Here is a 19486-nt window from a genome sequence, read left to right as displayed (position 1 = left end):
GAAAACAGACAAGATTCCTTATGCCCAAAGAAACTCTCTCTGTGTGTTTTAGAAAGGACAAATTTCAGACTATGATGTGACCTTGTAGCAGGACAGTAGGTAGCAACTACAGAAAGCAAGAAGGAATGCAGAGCCATGATCTCTGAAGATTTCATGGGATTTCCTTACCCAGGCAATGCAGATAATAAAAGCATATTGGCCTTTATTAAACTGTAGCCCCAGAGCTGAATGCATTCCCTTCAGGCCCTGAGAGTGCTTGTGAGAAGCCTCATAAATGAAGAGAAATTAGATTTCTAATCTTATGATAGCTAGTTTGGCAGGAACGTAGGATTTGTTGTAGTGGATTATACCATCGAGCTTCCTGCTATAGACTCTTGGGCATCGGAATTGCTAGTACCTGAAGTATCAGAAGAGGAAAACAGCAATTTAATAATGCTGCATTGGAAGGCGTGTGTGTGTGTGTGTGTGTGTGTGTGAGAGAGAGAGAGAGAGAGAGAGAGAGAAGGGAAAGAAATACTTCTTATACTCTGTCATGCAGATACAGTGAAGGTATAAAAGGACTGTGCACAGATCCCATTCACTTACATGGCGAAACACAAATAGCTACAACGTTGGGTTTGTTTGTTTTTTAAATACATTGTCTTGCAACCTGATGCTGTGATAAACTACAAAGATACAATTCAGTGCCAAATTGCAGACACAGTTTTTGAGGTGTTCTTGCCCACCACACCCAAAATTGTTGTTGTTTTGAAAGAAAGACTCCCTTTGGCTGCTTAATCTTGCCAATTCAGGAATAATCTTTGTGTTGGTGGTTGGTTGGCGGAGAACACTGTTCATGTAAGTGCTGGCAACTTAAGGCAGTGTAAGTATTGTATGTATAAGTAAAAGAACATTTGTTGTTGTTAAGTTGTGTCCAACTCTTTGTGACCCCATGGACCAGAGCACGCCAGGCCCTCCTGTCTTCCACTGCCTCCCGGAGTTGGGTCAAATTCATGTTGGTAGCTTCAATGACACTTCTAACCATCTCGTCCTCTGTTGTCCCCTTCTTTTTTTGCCTTCATACTTTCCCAACATCAGGGTCTTTTCCAGGGAGTCTTCTCCCTGGAAAAGAACATAGCATATCCTATAAGATCTTCTTCCATTGCCATGGAGGTAATTTGTTTGCTGGTGCCATGAGAGAAAAAGAGACCTTGGAATTCATCTTTTATGGAAGAAGCTATGTTTTATGTGAAGTTTGCTGATATAGATTAATTAAGTTGGGCTTATCATAACTTCATCTGTGCTGGAGAGATGTGTTTGTAAAGTACAGATAGTTCTATTCCTCCCCTTCTCCTGCAAAATTGTTGTTCCCTATAGCAGTAGTGCTTGGTTACAGGAGAAGGGAATGATGGGGAAGGAGGATGCTACAATTTTTCTGAAACTATTTCTCCAGATAGAGTTCTTGTGCCTTTGTATTCTGAGATTGAAGAAGTCATGTTGTTTAATATGCACTGGAAAAGCAAGGAATATTTTCCAAAAGCTACTTGTCCAGCTAGGATTCTTTTTCTGGTATTGTAAAATAAGGTGGGAGGGTAGTTTTAGTGAAATGACTGGTTTATCATGGACACCATGGAAGAGAGGAAGAGGAAGGCAAGGGTGTCCTTCATGATCAGATGGAAGGTGTAGGTGATATAGCAGATAAATGTCCATGAAACCTGACTTTACCATGTTTTTTCTTGAATCAGTTAACATGCAACCTTGTCAGACCTACTGCCTCTCCAGCCAGTCCTGTATCACACACTTCATGACCCCTGTGATTTTGCTTGCTGGTTGTGCCATGTGGACCTGGTCCTTTTCTTAAGACTCAAGAACGTCTCTGTCTTTCCAGTTCCCCTGGAAATGTTGGGACAGTTATTTCACTGGCTGTGCCTACCAGTGAGCTATTTGAAAGAAGTATGTGTTTGCTGACTCCCAGCTGAGTCTGGATGTCCATGGTGAAGTGCCCCATCTGAGACTCTGCCTTGACCAGCTATTCCAACAATTTCTCTGTGCATGTCCCATAGATCAGTGGTCCCCAACCTTGGGCCTCCAGATGTTCTTGGACTTCAACGCCCAGAAATCCTGGCCAGCAGAGGTGATAGTGAAGGCTTCTGGGAGTTATAGTCCAAGAACATCTGGAGGCCGAAGGTTGGGGACCACTGCCATAGATGGCAGGCACCATGCTCCTACTTAAGATGGGGTGATAGGACAGAGCATAAGACAGAACGAGCAGCACCAGTGGCCTCTTGAAGCCCATGTTCTCTTCAAGAGTAAAGGCCATCTAATGCCACCATTTCCTTTAGGCATTTGGTGATCTGAGCTGCCATTGCAAGCTTCTGTCTTGCTCTCTCATCACTTGTTCTCATTCCACCTCTAGCACTGTTGCCTGTCTAAGCCTCCTTGAGATCAGGAAAAGAGACAGAAAGCAGGTGTTGCTGCTACCAGAAGAATTGAACCTGATTGACTGTGTCTTGGGAGGTCTTGCCTTTCCTGCCTGGCAGACAGCAGTGTTGGTATCCCATTGCTCCCAGTTCTCCCTTTTATGAAAGAACTGGACAGGCTTTGTCAGGGCTCACAAGCACCACAGTTGGAATTTGGAAACTTGGACAGTCACATACATATGCAGCTTTCAGAAGCATGTGGTGTCTGTGGTAAAGGCTCTGATTTAAAAATCTTCTGCTAATCCGTAATGGAAGAGGCACATGGCCTCACTTAGCACCTAAGTGAAATGAAGAGAAATGCTATCTGCATACAAATATATCGTATTTTTCCATTTATAATACACTCCCACTTATAAGACACCCACCCCTATTTTTCTAACCAAAAAATTAAGAAAACTTAGCTTTCAGAATTCAGCCTCTGGGCTCAGAACACTCGGACATTAGGAATCCCTGTTGCATCTGAGCCTACAGGCTCCACCTCCAATGAGGTGTGTTCCAATCGGTTTGTTCACCATCAGCTGACATCGGTTCCATAAGGCTCGTGATTGGAGGAAGCCTGTTTATAGAGGCAAGGTATGTGCCGTTTTGTTCTCTCCCCAGCTATCTCAGCTTACTTCCATGTAAAAGACGTTCCTCAATTTTTAGTGTAATGATTTTAAACAAAAGTATTGTTTTATATACAGAAAAATACGGTATATGGTCAGCATCCTCACTCCTTGTATATTTTATCTCGAAAGTGCTGGAGAGATCCTTTTCACGGATAGGACAGTGAAACTATCAGAGAGCAACCCGTTTCCTTCCCTACCTCATCACCTACTTTAGTGTTTTCCTTTTCAGGCAGGCTATTAAGCAGTAAGTGGGAGTCTGAGGAGTGCTTCATCAATTGAATTTAAGTTCTCTCTCCATTAGAAGAGAAAGATGACATACATACATACATACATACATACATACATACATACATACATACATACATACATACATACATACATACATGATTTAAGATCCAAATAGTGTAATGTACTATAATTTTTTAATTACAGTATTTCTAAATTTGCATTTTCACATATAAATAAGCATATGTAAATCTATATTTTATGTTACCTTCTTTTTTAGTGTTGTGTATAATCTTTATGGGTAATGTATAAGTGGCTACCTTGGTGCATTGCACTGGGTCCCTCTCTCTTAAAAACAATCTTGTCCTAGTTCTGCACACTCGAGTCACTGCTCAAAATTGTGTTCCCAGTATGACTAACAGTGATGATCTGGAAGCTTTATTTGGGTTTCTGAGTTCTATTGGATGACTGCCTCCCCCTTTTAAAATAGTGTTTTAATTACTGGAAATAAATTACTAAAGAAAAAAGTGTTTCTGTATGTTTGGCCCATGTTGGTTTTATTACGTGATGCTGTTGGCTTTATCTTGTTTCTTTGCAACAAGGGAGAAAGATGGAGGAGTGACCCTTCCTCTGCCTCCTACTTCTTATTGTAAGGAATGATTGAACTCAAGTGCTTTCAGCTATTTGATTGCAGTTTCTCCCAAGTGAGTTTTATTTTCTTGTTTGAGGAATATCAAATAATCAGACATAGCATTACATGGCTGTAGGAAAGAAAAGTAGAAGAAAACCATGTGAATGAATTCAGATTTACATTTGACTTTTACTCCCGGCACAATCTAGGGTGGATTGGATTGCAAGTACATGCACATGTGAAAGGAATGGATTTTGGGAAGCCATCTTCAAACAAGAAGATGTTCCTGTTGGCAAGTGGAAGACAACTCTGTGGGTCAGCAGAACTAATCTCAGTACAGGCAGAACATTATAGGAAAACTGTATAGGGTCCTGAGTGAAGGGGAATTGCCATACGTTTTCATTGTAGCTTTTCTTGTCAACCAAAAAGTGCTGGATGTCCTTCAGCTTTGCCTGCCTCCCCGCTCCCACCTTTTAAAAATAGGCCTTTCATATTTTCTCCTTGACAGCTTGGCTGGTAGCTTTTTGTTTACAAGGAGAAAGAGGTAAGGAAACGGAAGGCTTTTTAATGGAGGTTAAGTGTTTAAAGAAAACTGAATATCTGGTTTATTTTGAGATTTTGTAAGGCATTTCATTCACTATAGAATTTTCAGCTCTCGGCAAGACAAGCCTGTTCGCAGCTACTCTAGAAGCATAGTAGGGCTGTTGTCCCTGAATCACAAAGGAGAACAGGTCTTTGCTAAAGCTTTCCTTCTTCAATGTTTGTAAAATGTACTGTATATATTGAGGATACATTAGAATGGGCAATTTTATCAGAACCTTTCTTCAAAATTAATCCTAGCAGTCAACCTTCTCTCTCTGCTTCTTTCTCTTGTCAGCTGGCTGCATCTCCATCTCTCATTGCATTTAATGCCAACACTGGTCTCTCTCTTTCATTACAATGAATGTGTTTGAGAGGGAAGGGAGAGGGATGGATACATAGAAAATAAGGCCCTAGTCACAGCCTTGATGTTTTCTAATCCGTATCACCATAGAAACACCTTGGACTGTGTGGATTCTTCACAAAGAGAAAAAGTACCTAATCTTTCCTCATTTAGGAAATGAGGTCTGGCTCACAGACAGTATGGTATGACACACATCTGTTAGACTGGCTCCCTGAAAAACTGGAGTGCTACCTTGAGATGTCATAAATTTCCTTCTTTTCTTCTAAAATTGTCTCATTTGAGTGTGGATTCATCAGTTTGTCTCCTCTTGACCCTTGCTCTCTACTAAAGGCACTTCCTTATCTCTCATATGGTTGGTCTCTGCTGCATAACTATCCTCAGAGGTTGTGATGTAGCAAGTTTCAGCTGTTGCATTGAATTGGATTGGAGATTTGGTCAGTAATGACCCCAAGGTGTACTGTGAGTATTACTTCTCAGTAAGAAGGAAGAAACTCATTATGGAACCTCTGTTTCCCACAGAAGGATTAGTGTATAGATCAGGCCATTGAGACACACTATTAAAATGCATTTTGGAAATTACTTCAGCGATGTTGCAATACAAAACAAATCTAAACCTTCATTTGTGGGAATTAAACTCACCCAAGTATCTTGCACAGTCTGTTGAAGTCATCAAAGAAAAGGGAAGCAAGAATTTCAGGATGAGATGGGAGGGACCCTTCAACAGCTGTTCTGTTAATTCCCATTGCTCAAGTCTCTTGCTCTGCCCACCTTACTATTTTAAGCTAAAACGTCAGCTCCTGACGTGGTGGCACTGCGGGCTAAACCGCAGAAGCCTGTGCTGCAGGGTCAGAAGACCAGCAGTCGTAAGATCGAATCCACGTGACGGAGTGAGCGCCCATCACTTGTCCCAGCTCCCGCCACCTAGCGGTTCGAAAGCATGCAAATGCGAGTAGATAAATAGGGACCACCTCGGTGGGAAGGTAACAGCGTTCCGTGTCTAAGTCGCACTGGCCATGTGACCACAGAAGATTGTCTTTGGACAAAACGCTGGCTCTATGGCTTGGAAACGGGGATGTGCACCGCCCACTAGAGTCGAACACGAGTGGACAAAAATTGTCAAGGGGAACCTTTACCTTTACCTTTTCAGCTCCTTTCATAATGAACTGAGTGTAGATACCACTGGTTTAATTGTTATGCTAGAAATGCTGGCAGTCCTGGAATCTAGAAGTGCAGGGATTATGAAGTTCCACACAAGTCTGACCTCCTTTCCTATATTACTTAGGTCAGTGGTTCCCAACCTTGGGTAACCCAGGTGTTCTTGGACTGCAGCTCCTGGAAGTCTTCACCACTAGCTGTACTGGCTGGGGTTTTTGGGAGTTTCAGTCCAAGAACAGCTTGGGTTACTCAAAGTTGGGAACCACTGAGATCACTACTTAAAAGCCTTATTGTATGCTACTCAAATCATCTGTGCATGTTCCTGCATACTGAAAGCTAGAATTGAACATGCCTTATCTTGGTGATGTTCATGTCATTGAAGGATCACAGGTAATCCATTCAATATCATTACTACTCCTTCAGAATACATATTTGATAGATAACATTAGAGGAACATAAAATGATATGTGCTTTTAGATGGCAGAAGCATCAGTTCAACACGTTCTGTTTTATAGTTTGGCTTTTTGAATGAACATTATAATTGGAGTCCCTGATGAATGAGTGACATTGGGAGATACAGGAAACAGTGTGAAACTCTCCTGAGCTTTCAGTACTCATCACTGTGGTACTGTTCTAGCTTATCACACTGGAATAATGACTGCATATTGTGGTTTTTCAACCTTTGCTACCAGATAGTTTCCAGAAAGTTCACTGAATCGTAGAATAGTAAAGTTGGAAGGGGCCTATGGAAGGCCATCAGCTCCAACCCCTTGCTCGATGAAGGAGTACAAATCAAAAGATATGTGCCAGGTGGTTGTTTTGGTTTCTCTTGAATGCCTCCAGTGTTAGAGCACTCACCACCACCTCTCAAGGAATTGGTTCCATTGTCTTAAACAGTTAATAAGTTTTTCATGACATCCAGTCAAAATCTGGCTTCCTGTAACTTGAGCCCATTGTTCTGTGTCCTGAACTCTGGCATGCTCAAGAACATATCTTGCCTCTCTTCTGTATGATAGCCTTTCAAGTATTTGAAAAGTGTTATCATATCACCCCTTTCTTCTTTTCTCAAGGCTAAACATGCCAGTTCTTTCAGTCTTCTCTCATAAGGCTTGGTTTCCAGCCCCTTGATAATCCTTGTTGCCCTCCTTTGAACTTGTTCCAGTTTATCAGCATCCTTCTTGAAGTGTAGTGTCCAGAACTGGAAACAATATTCAAGATGAGGCCTAATTAGTGTTGAATAGAGGGTAACTAGCACCTTGTAGGATTTGGAAACTATACTTCTGTTAATGCAGCCTAAAATAGTATTGGCTTTTTTTCTAGCCACATCACACTGTTGGCTCATATTCAGCTTGTGATCTACGATAATTCCAAGATCCTTCTTGCTTGTAGTATTGCTAATCCAAGTATCTCCCATCTTATAACTGTGCAATTGATTTCTTTTTCCGAGATGCAGTACTTTGCACTTATCCCTGTTGAATTTCATTCTGTTGTTTTCAGTCCAATGCTCCATCCTATCAAGATCATTTTGAATTTCGTTTCTGTCTTCTAGGGTATTAACTATTCCACCCAATTTTGTGTCATCTGCATATTTGAAAAGCATTCCCTGCACTCCCTCATCCAAGTAATTAAAAACAATATTGAAGAGCACCGGGCCCAGGACTGAGCCTTGGGGTACCCCACTTGTTACCTCCTCCCAGTTAGAGAAGGACCCATTAATCATCACCCTCTGAGTAAGATTCTGTAGCTAATTGTGTATCCACCTGACACTTGATCTATCCAGCCCACACCTGGTTAGCTTGCTAATCAGGATATCATGGGGCACTTTGTCAAAAACGTTGCTCAAATCAAGATTTTCTGTCTACAGCATTCCGTCTGTCTATCAGGGAGTTTACCAGATCAAAAAACAAGAACAGATTAGTGTGGCAGAATTTGTTCTTGACAAATCTTCCCTTATAGCCTTGAGTGTGGCTAGTCACTGCTCCAGTTCAGTGGTTAAACTGCTGTACTGCAGCCAAAACTGTGCTCACAACCTGGGATTCAATCCCAGGTAGCCGGCTCAAGGTTGACTCAGCCTTCTATCCTTCCGAGGTCGGTAAAATGAGTACCCAGCTTGCTTTGGGGGTGGGGTGGGGTGGTGGAATTAATGTGTAGCCTGCACAATTAACTTGTAAACTGCCCAGAGAGTGCTTGAAGCACTATGGGATGGTGTATTAGCAGCATGCTTTGCTTTTTTTTTTTTAGTTGCACTTGTTACATGTGTATACTGTGTTACACTCAGGAACAAAGACAAACATAGCACAAACTTGTAAACTGCCCAGAGAGTGCTTGAAGCACTATGGGATGGTGTATTAGCAGCACGCTTTGCTTTTTTTTTTTTGTAGTTGCACTTGTTACATGTGTATACTGTGTTACACTCAGGAACAAAGACAAACATAGCACAAACTTTCCAGGTTACTACAGCTGAATTGTCTTTACCTTCCATAATTCCTGTTAACTTTTTGCTTTCAACTGATCATTTATGAATGCCTGTCCCTTTTATTTTGTTACTTTGACTGAAGCTGGGAGCATCTACAAATATATATCCCAAAGAACCAAAAATTTTTGTTAAGAATCTCCCCTATTTAACTCCCTTGGAAACTCCTGTTCACTACCCCTGGTCGCAAGTTCCCTGGGTCTAGCTCAGTTTTATTCGTCATCTGTGCTCTGTTCAGAGTCAGGAATCAAAAGTTGTTAGATATCTGTTGTGCTCTCAGGTCACTGGCATATTAAAGGGGTTATGCTCTCCACAGCCATTTTTCAGCTTTGTTAGCACCCAAGGGCTGCAAGTTCAAGAAGGAAGGTTGTGATCCAATAGCTTGATTTGCAAATTTCCTCGTTTCTTTGTATTTTGTAAAGGTCACTATAATGTGCTTTTTAAACTAAAAAGTGGTTCAGCTTTACAAATATGAAGTTTTAGTTAACTGAAAAAGTTGCTTTATACCTTCTAGTAGGTGAATGTGTCTGTGTGTAGATACGAGGCACCCAAAAGCATAACAAAATTGACCCTTCCCCACTCTTCCTAGAGGACACAAGATGAATTTCTGTGCAATTTTCACCCAAAGGTATTTAAACTGTATTGGTGGGGGGTGAGAGTGCTGGGAAGCTATAGCCACTGGGTATACATTTTGCCACTCCTTGACCTATAGAATACCACTAGTCCCATTTTGTTCTTCATGCTGTTTAAAATCTTTGTAAAACTTAATGGGAAATTACCTGGGAATTTGATGTTTAGTATCGGCAGCAGGCTAACAACCAGTTCTGATTCTCTTTATCATTTGTTTCTGGTATGGTGATTAGAATTCTGATCAGCAGGGTCCCAGAACAATGTGAATGACAGTGAATAAACTGAAACTTTGCACAGAAACAGTGAAGACACTGGAAGTTGGTGTATAGGTTGGCATTGGATAATTCTTGGATGGTGTTATACTCATTCCTTAAGGATCACAATTGTGGCGATCTACTCTGAAACCCCTATCCCCTCAGGTCTTCACAAGGTTCTCACCCTTCTTTCTTTGCCGCCACCAGGTATTACAGCCTTAATACCATTTAATCATGGAGACAGGTGTGCTTTTAAAACTTAAGTCATTTATTAGATCAGGGAAGTTAACATCTGGTTACTATTCAATAGGTAAATTATAGGTTGCTAATCACTTATATTTAAATCAATTCTACTTTAACTTTAAAACTCTATTAGCTCTCTGTTCCATTCAGCATTCCATTACAGATCTTTAACTCACTCTTAGTACACTTTTAAGTTTCACACTTTCTCTCACTATCAGAATCTCTCCTCACACTCCATACACCAGCCTTTATATCCAGCCCCTCCCTCTTTGGCTCCACCTTCCGTCCTCTCATTGGCTCCTACTCCACTGTTCTGCTGTGACGGACAGGTGAGGGCAGGGCTGTTCGCTACAAAGATCTCAGCTTTTTATTACTTTTGGATCTTCCCCTGTTCCTGAATGTTGAGATGGCTTCACTGTCAGCTTGCCTATGTAAATTATTGTTGATGATTCTAGCATTGAAATCACCACAAACTAGAAGAAGATAGAATACACACTAAATAGAGTATCAAATCTTCTAGATTAGCCCAAACCTCTATTGAAAAGCCAGTAGGTCTTAGTTGGAAGATAAACATTAACACAATTCAAAGTGGCTGGTTTGCAACCTTAGATAGTCAAAATTTGCCAATAATTAGAGTTTAAGTCAGCTATTTCTCTTCCCTCTATCTGTAGGGTAGAGGAGATTGAGATAGCCAAACCTCCACTACCACAACCCAAAGAGGAACTTTTCTGGGCAGAATGTCCCCATGTCCTAAATCCCTGTAGGCTTAAATAATTTTTTTCCAGGTTTCTTGGAGACAAATTATATTGAATGCCCGAAAGTACTGAATAAATTTGTTTCTCCATTATACAATATACCAGGACAAGACATTAAGAGGTTGGCTTTGTTTCTTACTTCCGTATAGTTAATTCTGAGAGGAGGCTGCCAAAGGAGCGTATCTCTTGCCCAGTTGGGTTCAATAGTGGATCCACTGTCAGGATGAGCTTTTCTGTGGAGTTCTCTGCAACCTTGTGATTTAAAATTATTTGGAAATGACAACCTGTTGAGAAAATTAGAGTGAAGGTTTTAATTGTACACCTTTTTGATCCAGAATGATATAGTTAACTAAAAAGGATTATTCCTCCACTATAGAGTTTGTGGTAATGCACTCCCAAGGTATTATTTTGTACTGTTTGCTTTAGCATAGAGATACATAAGTGTTTGACCATAACTTATTATATGGGTTAAGTAGCAGCACAGTTTAAATCCATACCTATCTGGCCAAATAATAAAATGGATAATGACATTTCATTCTTGGCCAAACATTTTAAAGTCTGAAAATCAACAGCTAGTACTCTGAATGTGTTATCAATCAATATTAATTAATACAATTTGGACGTTGTCTGTCTGCTAAATGATCAATAGTAATGAAACTTCTGTTTTGTTTTTTGTTTGTAGTGTCCATCTCCTTATGAAGTCCCTTAATCAGTGTCCTTTGGTTGTTTTCAGTATCCTTCGGCTGTTTTCACAGCTAGATTGTATTATTTTCAACTAATCTCTTTAATAAGGTTCCTCCATTTTTATTAGTCTCTAATTTTATTCGCTATGGAAGGTGTGAACTATTGTCTTAGAAAATAAGGCTTTAGTATCTATGTTACAACTGTAGAAAGAGAAGAACCATAAATTGCTTCATTTCATGAATAATTAAGAGAGACTTCATTCTCAGGTTGTTTGTTTTTTAAGTAGACCAACATTTCTGTTTTCTGAATTAAAGAAAGAATTAGTTTGTGCACAAAATAATTGTTTAGATGGCTGAATAGGTGGTGTAAATCATGCCAAATGATACTTATCAAGTAGTAAATTACTGTAGTGTAACCATTTGGTAAGGTCTATTATTGTAACATACTTTCTAGGTGATACAGGGGAAGTACCACTTCTTGGATTTCTGGTCAGTAAAGTGATGTTCTCCTCTGCATCTGGAAGGAAGCTCTGTTACTGACTTGTCAAACAATCAAGTGCACTGCACCTTCCACTTGGTGTATGGTTGCCTATATTCATTTTATATTGTTTGTGGTTGTATTGGTGGTATGGTGGTGTTCTTGTCCCTTTTTTTCTCTGGGAAGGAGGAAATTGTCTCACCTTGAGCTGTGGGCATTTAAGTTCCATCCATGGTGGTTCTGGGATGTGTGGCAGGAGGCTTGATAGGCAACATGCAACCAGTGTCACAGAATTTGTCCCTTTCCCCATATTTAATTACATCTCTATGCCGTTTAGAATGATAGCAGCTCCTATAAACAGGGAGCTATTTTGTGCCTTTCTGTCATCTCCAGCCCTGAACTATGACCAACAAGCACATTTGTCCCACCTCACCAGTCCTCCTCAGATAAATAACCACAACAATAAAGGCCGTGCCTTAAAAGAAGTTACTACAAAAAGAATGGGCTGCCAAGGGAGAGTAGCCCGTAGAAGTATGGGAGACTCATTGGCCCTTGACAATGAACGAGCACTCTAGCTTCCTCATAAACACTTCAGTCTGAAGCTAGGCTGTTTTGTTGTCAAGGGTAATTTATCTTGAAACACTTCACATTTCCAATGTCTCCCCTTGTATTTTTTTCTCAGTTACATGACTGACCAGTTAGAGGAAGGTTGGTGTGAACCATGAGAAATCAACTGCCCTTTCCATAATTCCAGGTTATAGAAAAAGTTCAACGTTATTTATTGTGTGAACACCCAGTTTTCACTCATCTTTGTGCATCTGTGCAGTTGAATCATCTCATGATGAGTTTGGGAATGTGAACTGGCCTTTTAAAAAGTTGTTTTGTGGAAGAAAGTAAGGAACAGTTAATTTAGCAGTTGACCAATATAGTGAAGTTGTGGAGAAATAGCTACTTAGTAAAATCAAGGACAAGAATTGATAGATTCAAATCACACCAGAGTGTATTTAAATAACCTTCCCAGCTCATAAGGCTAGTTGGGGCAGGTTGATTGACCAAGAAGTTGTGGAAGCTGAATTTTATTTGATCATTACAAGCACAGACTGTTTTTATAATATAATGCGAATATTTTGACAGGGAAAACTGACTCTTCTTTGGAGATATCATGCCTTCTGACCTTTTTCTTTTTGTCATATGTGGTATAACTTTGTATTTCTTATGCTGTTGTTGATACTGTTTTCCGTAGCATCTTGCAGAACTCCTGAACTCTTAACAGTTACACAACAGCTTTTGTTCGAATATTCACCATTGAGAACGCTATGCAACATCCACTCTTTGTGTGTTTTTTAATGCAGTTTAAGACAATTTTTGTGGTCTTTGCTTTACAGGACAAGTAGTGAACAGGTAACTTAGCCTCATTGTTGAAAATGCTTGTCATTTTTAAAGAAAAGGGCATTCCCCCCCTTGTCTGATTCATAGCTTTGAGAGCTATATTGTGTAGAAATAGGTGGTCTTCATAATTCTCTGACTTCCTTCTTTTCTCTCTCTCTGTTGTCAAGCCTACAGATTTGGATGCCTTGGTAAGTTCCTCTTCTGACTGCATGTGTATCCCCCCCCCATTCTTTGATGTTGTTTGTTTTATTAAATGCAGTTACCCACTTTATCCAGGATGCTTCTATTCAGATGCAGTTGCTATTGCACATCATAGATGCAGAAACAGTTTTATCGGTTTTTACATTTTAGGAGGTGTTAAGTTAGAAAATAGCATATTCTTTGCTGTGTAAAAGAGTGTTCTCTATATTTTATTACAGCATGTCTGAAGTAAAAGTTGAGAGGATGTGTCGAGTGATCAATCCTCAGATAACTGGATGAATAAAATGAATAAAGTTCTCTGTGGAACAATATGCCTGCAATTTATTTGGTTCCCCTTCTGGGTGCAATAACATCTTTCTTTCTTTCTTTCTTTCTTTCTTTCTTTCTTTCTTTCTTTCTTTCTTTCTTTCTTTCTTTCTTTCTTTCTTTCTTTCTTTCTTTCGTTCGTTCGTTCGTTCGTTCGTTCGTTCGTTCGTTCGTTCGTTCGTTCGTTCGTTCGTTCTTTTGTTCTTTCTTTCTTTCTTTCTCTCTCTCTCTCGTTCTCTCTTTCTTTCTCTCTCTTTCTTTCTTTCTCTGTCTGTCTGTCTCTTTCTCCCTCCCCCCTCCCTCCCTCTGACTTATAATGGATAAAAAGTTTGAGATAAGTAAGAACCCTATTAAATACTTCTGATTGGCAGAAAGCTAACTAACAGAAAATAATCCTTATTTGTAATTCTCTGCATTATTTCTGACTTCTGTACCAAGAATCCATGGTATGTATTTTTTTAAGACCAAAATCTCTTTGCTGAAGAATATACTAAATGTTTAGCTGTCATGATTACAGAATGAAGCTTGGTACCCCAGCAGATATTGACAAACTGAATGTAGGCTGGACCAATAGCTAATCTTAATAGCTAACCTTGAGGTACTAGTACAAGGTACTCAGAGTTGGCTGCTGGGCAACATTTCTACTAATGTAAGATTTGGAGAAAAGTTGATTGAGAGAATTAAAAGGTGTCCTGTACCATCCTTAATATAAATACATTGTTTCAAATGTCCATAGCTACATCATTACTTTGCGATTCATTATTTCCCATGGATGTCATAGGCATCCTTCAGTCTTGAGAGACTATGGTAACGTGCTCTGTATGGAGGACTTGGAACAGCGTCTAGTATTTTGACATTGTACGTGAAACTGGAGTGACCTCTCCAGGGCACGAAGCCTGGGTAAAATAATATGGAGGATAGGCTGTTACCCAGCCAGCAAATCCCCCCTCTCCACGTCACTGAAATAGACCAATGGAAAGGCAAGAGCCAATACAACTGGTTTCAGCAACATCACAGGAGTTGACAGAACGACACAAACTGCTTCCGGGACTTCGGCTCCAGATTTTGCCTCAAGGTTTACTCCTGAAGCCTTTTCCATGAGTGGATATAGCCACAAGTCAGTGGAGGTTTGAAGTCAGAGTTTTCCTTCTCCTAGATGGGCTGCCTTCCAGGGCTGACAAGTCCCAGCTACCCGGCCCATGGATGTATATGCATTCTTTAATATCCTTGTGATGTTCTTAGCTTTTTAATTAAAAAAGGTGTGTTGTTTATTACAGTCCCTTCCTCCCACCTTCTCCTTCTTGCACTGTATTTAGCTAATGCAAGTTTGCTTTGAAATATGATTTCATGTGTTTACTCATAAGGTAATCACACATAATTCAGTAGGCCTTATTCCCAATAACTGTGAAGAAGAGAGGAAAAGACTTATCTTTGTTCCCCACCTGCAACTTTGCAGCTGCTCTCTTCTCTTTTGTCCAGTGAGAAAGGGGTGTGCAGGATCAGACCTATGTATCATATACAGTGGTGCCCTGCATAGCGATGATAATCTGTTCCGGAAAAATCGTCGCTATGTGGATTCGTCACTATGTGAAATAAAAAAGCCCATAGGAATGCATTAAAACCCGTTTAATGCGTTCTTATGGGCAAAAAACTCATCGTTATGTGAAAATCCTCCATATGGCCACCATTTTCGCTGCCCGGTATGCGAGGAATCGGTGCGAAAACACAGCGGGTGGCCTTTTTTTTAACCCGCCGGCCATTTTGGAACCGCCGATCAGCTGTTAGGAAAACATCGCTAAGCGAAAATAGGTAAGCGAAACAGCTTACCGATCATCACAGAGCAATTTTTCCTATCTAAATCATTGCAATGCGATCGCAAAAGCGATTGCAAAAACTTAATCGCTATGCGGATTCGTCGTTAAACCAGGCGCCCGTTAAGCGAGGCACCACTGTACAGGGAGACTTAAGAGCTCGCCAAACAAAAAGGAAGCAGATTGTCACAGAAAGCCCAATTTCTTACACAGATTTTGCAATGATCCCTCTTTCTTCTATCATAAACAAAGCAAGTAGAAGATAAAAGTCACATTGGTCCTTATGGATGCTTATTTCTAGACATGCACACAGGTACACACGTGCATGCATGCACACACACAAACTGTTTCATGTGTGTGTAAGTGTATGTGTGTTCATTCAGGATGTTCTTGCCTTTCTGACCTGGCCAAAGTCTCAAGAGAGCCAAAAAGCAGAAGCCAAACCAAAGCCATCAGAATCGGGGCAATCAAGAGATGGGAGTGTAGTACGATAATGATGGCCCCAGCTGGGCTTCTGCTACCAGTTTTCTAGCCCCATCTTTCTGCAGCAATAAGGTTGAACTAAAAAGAGACTGTCTTTTGCCTGCTAGAAATGTTTGTTTTTCTGCAAGGCGTTCCCTCCTGTCATCTGCAATAGAACTGAAGCATGTTGTTCAGCAGTGATTTGCAGAGCACTTAGGAATTTTTTTGTTTTCTTTTTTCTCTATATATCTATATATGTGTGCAATGAGGAAGCATGGTTGATTTTTACTGTGTGTAAATCTCAGACATGAATAGTTTCCTTTCTACTCTGCATACTAATCTAAGATTTGTTCTTTCTTCTGAAAGCGGATGTATGACTTCTTACTTTGGAGGTTACACAGGAAGTAGAAGCCATTCCTCTCCTTCTACATGTTTAAAAATGTGACGTTAGTTTTGGGGACTTTGTTGGAAGAAGACAAATTATTTAATTGGTCTGTAAATTGCACCCATTATTTATTATAAATGTGAGCGCCCTCCATCTCACATTATGATGTAGAGAGTATTTGCAGAACCAGGCTCTTTTATTAGAGCAGCACAACGGTAACTGAGCCAATGTGGCTCAACAATGAAACTTAAGTATTTCTATGGGCATCAGGGAATTAGTTGCACTCTCAAATAGTTTGGGTCAATGGAATAGTCCACAACAGTTCTTTCCTGGAAGGAGTAGAGTCCCACCTCCTCTACTAGCTCCAGCATGACCCTCAGATGGATGAAACATGGGTCACCTCAGCAGGAGTGCTGGGTGCATGCACTTAACTATCTCTGGAGTAATGTAGGTTGGGCACCTTCCCCAGTTAGCCCTCTATCATCACCTTTGGTGACAGCTGCTGCGCATGTGCAGTAATCTTCCTTACAGGGAAGGCCAAAGTTTATTTCAATATGGCTGAGATCATGGGAGTAACGAGCTGTGAAGGGAGGTGGAATACAAGGAGAACTGGCTGGCTGGCATTTGGTATGCTGGCCTCTGGGTCCTTGTTGTGGGGTTGTTTGCCCCTTCTGTTTCCTCTGCTGCCCTTGCGCCCTTTGCTTTGCCTTGCGCCACCTTTCCTCATCTCAGCATACATGAGCTGCTTCCTCTGCAGCATGAAGAACTGCTCCCATTGCCTAGGGCCATGGTGTCAGCAATGGATCATTTCCCAACTGACTATCGAGTGCTTGGGCAGAGTCATCACCTCCTGGCTTCAAATGTCTCCCAGTCAACAGCGTCCGCCCAACAGTCCTCTTCTCCCTCCTTGCTCTTCTCCTTAAATCGTCACCCCTCCATGTTCACATGTGCGGTCTCCAAGGTGTTGCCCATACCATTGCCACCAACACCCCAGTCCACAGATGAACTGCAGGTTGGATATCTCACCCCTACTCTTGAGGAGATAGAAAGCCCACTTTCACCATCAGGAGGAGTAGTCCCGGTCCCAAAATAAAATTTGAGAATAGAAACAAATTCTCTCTCTGGAGCCCCTTTAAAATCAGATTACTGGTATATCTAACAGAGCTTGTACAATACAGGAGTTCACTTTTAGTCTTTTCAAATACATCTGATGTTTACTGTATATTTTTCCTTTCTCTTTTTATCTAGGAAAAATAACTCTTTGCTAATACTCTGTTTTCATGAGGAGTTAACCCCTCTCCCCCAGCCCTGACTGGTGAACACTTTAATGTAATTGCAAATGGCTATCTTTTAATTTTGTGGTTGTTTAAAAGCATTAGGTCTCGGATCACCAGCATCTTGATAGTTACTAGTGTCTGTGGAGATGATTGTACTTCAAAAGCACTTTAGATGGGCTGATGTTTGTGGATGTGAGAGAAGAAAAAAGATGAACAGAGTGCTTTCCAGATAAAGACTCCTCTATCGACAGTGGAATTCAAGAGTGTGCATTAATATCTATTGTTACTTAAATAATTGTCACAGTTTGTGTTACATAACTGTGTTCCCTTTATTTTTACATTAACCACAAGAGCGATTGATGTGCTGGTCCGAAAGACAAGGGCAGTATAAAATGGTTCAGATGGCAATATTAACTGCTTAAATGCATTCAGAGTTTCAAACAGGAAGATTCTGAGTGGCATGGAACCACCAGAAATAAAATAGAGCCTTGTGAAGTTTAGAAAGTATTGCACAATTGTTTTCATGCTCTACTTCCTGCATTTATTTCTCATATTTATTTCTTGCAGTTCCTTACTGTAAATTGAAAATCTTCTGGGACCCCTTAGTCTTGCTTTAAATTGTAACTAGTTGGACCTTAAACGTTGTTCTCATTAATTTGTTCCTCTCCTTATTAGTGTCCATAGAACAGGGGTAGGTAAAGTGTGGCCCTGGGGCTGGATGTAGTCTCCTAAGTCGCTCTTGCAGACCTTGGCCACTTGGGCTCATGCACCTAAGTTAGTGAGCGAGCAAGCAAGCAAGCAAGCAAGCAAGTACGGACATGAGTAAGCACTGAATAAGCGCATGAGCAAGTAAATAAGTAATCAAAGTATTTCCTAAGTTAAACAAAAAAATTCCTATTGTTGTTGTAGAAAGCCGCCAAGAGCTGCAGTTCACTTTCCTAGTAGGCCACAGGGTCTCCTGCACTATTTTGTACGCTGTCCCTCAACCCCCCCCCCAAAAAAAAACACAACTAGGCTTTTTGGGTTCTTCTCATTTTTGACATATTTAGTCCTTAGATGATCGTGGGACAGAAAATCAACCACTAGACCCACCAAACCTGTGCAACCTTGCACTACAAATGATAGGTTGATAAGGGGGGGGGGGGAAACAAACCTAGGGCACCTTGTGTTGAGAAGGCCATACATCCATATTGGTTACTGTTTATGTAGAATTTTGTAGCACATAGGGTATGGATCCAGTCATTGGTTAACTTGCCTGCCAACTGATGCCCGCCCATGGCATCCTGCTAGGAATGCTTCTGGATGGAATCAGGGTCATCTTGTTATCTTGAGTCTGAGCTAGGCAACTGCTTAGGGACTCTGCCTCCATCAGTCTTACAGGGATCCCTCAACTTGGGATGTAAATAACCCCACGTATTTCCCCAGGAAATCTACTTCACAGCTAAGTAGTTTGTTCCAGGTACATTGACCTACCATGTCTTGCTGGTATAGTTTGAGACTGAATGTCAGATGCTGCCCACAATCCCCTAAAACAGCTGCTCTTGTGACTAGTGTGGAGTAGCAGTTTTGCAATGCACTTTGCCTAGTTCCTCTTCTTTGGGAACATTCTTGAAAATCAAAATCCATAATGAGGGGATACCTTTGTTGTGTATTGTGTCTGTCAAGTTGTATCTGATTCATGGTGACCTAACAGAGTTTACAAGGTATATGATATATTTAAGGAGTAGTTTTACCAGTGCCACACATGCTTCCAATAAATGTCCATGGTTTGATACGTAAGAGGGGGAGATCTAGGTGATCCATCACTGTTTCTGGCAGATGTTGCTACCTCTTGCTTCCTCCTTTTCTGCTCTCTCTGAAGGTTGGAGATGGCACTTCCTGGATGCTTCTCTGCACTTAATTCTTCTTCAAGATGCTCCTGCCATCACCTCCTTCTTTGCTTTGCTGCTACCACTATTCCTCTTCTTTGAAGCCTCTCCTTTGACATTGCTCCAATGAAACAAAAATAGCACCTAGTCAGAGGGTAGCCAGAGAGTGTCTTTTGTAAGATCAGCATGGTTGACATTCCCATGGATATATGGAAGAATCTGTTAAGACCGGAAGGCTGGTAGTTGATGT

The 19486-nt window shown here is 40.9% G+C and overlaps 1 protein-coding gene across 4 annotated transcripts in view; it reads left to right on the top strand.

The window, feature by feature from the left end:
* Positions 1-19486, top strand: part of CHCHD6 (coiled-coil-helix-coiled-coil-helix domain containing 6) — a 341446-nt gene that overhangs the window by 101708 nt on the left and 220252 nt on the right. For 2 of the 4 annotated variants that reach the window (XM_072989551.2, XM_072989553.2), the window contains exon 5: positions 13094-13114. The exons of the other annotated variants lie outside the window; for them this stretch is intronic. In XM_072989551.2, the coding sequence (XP_072845652.2) occupies positions 13094-13114 (21 nt within the window). The remainder of the gene's footprint in view (positions 1-13093; positions 13115-19486) is intronic. 4 annotated transcript variants of the gene reach the window in all.

This window comes from Pogona vitticeps, chromosome 2 (assembly GCF_051106095.1).
Source record: "Pogona vitticeps strain Pit_001003342236 chromosome 2, PviZW2.1, whole genome shotgun sequence".
Classification (NCBI taxonomy): Eukaryota; Metazoa; Chordata; class Lepidosauria; order Squamata; family Agamidae; genus Pogona; species Pogona vitticeps.
Note: the sequence above shows the minus strand (reverse complement) of the source record. Positions and strands in the feature narration are given on the sequence as shown.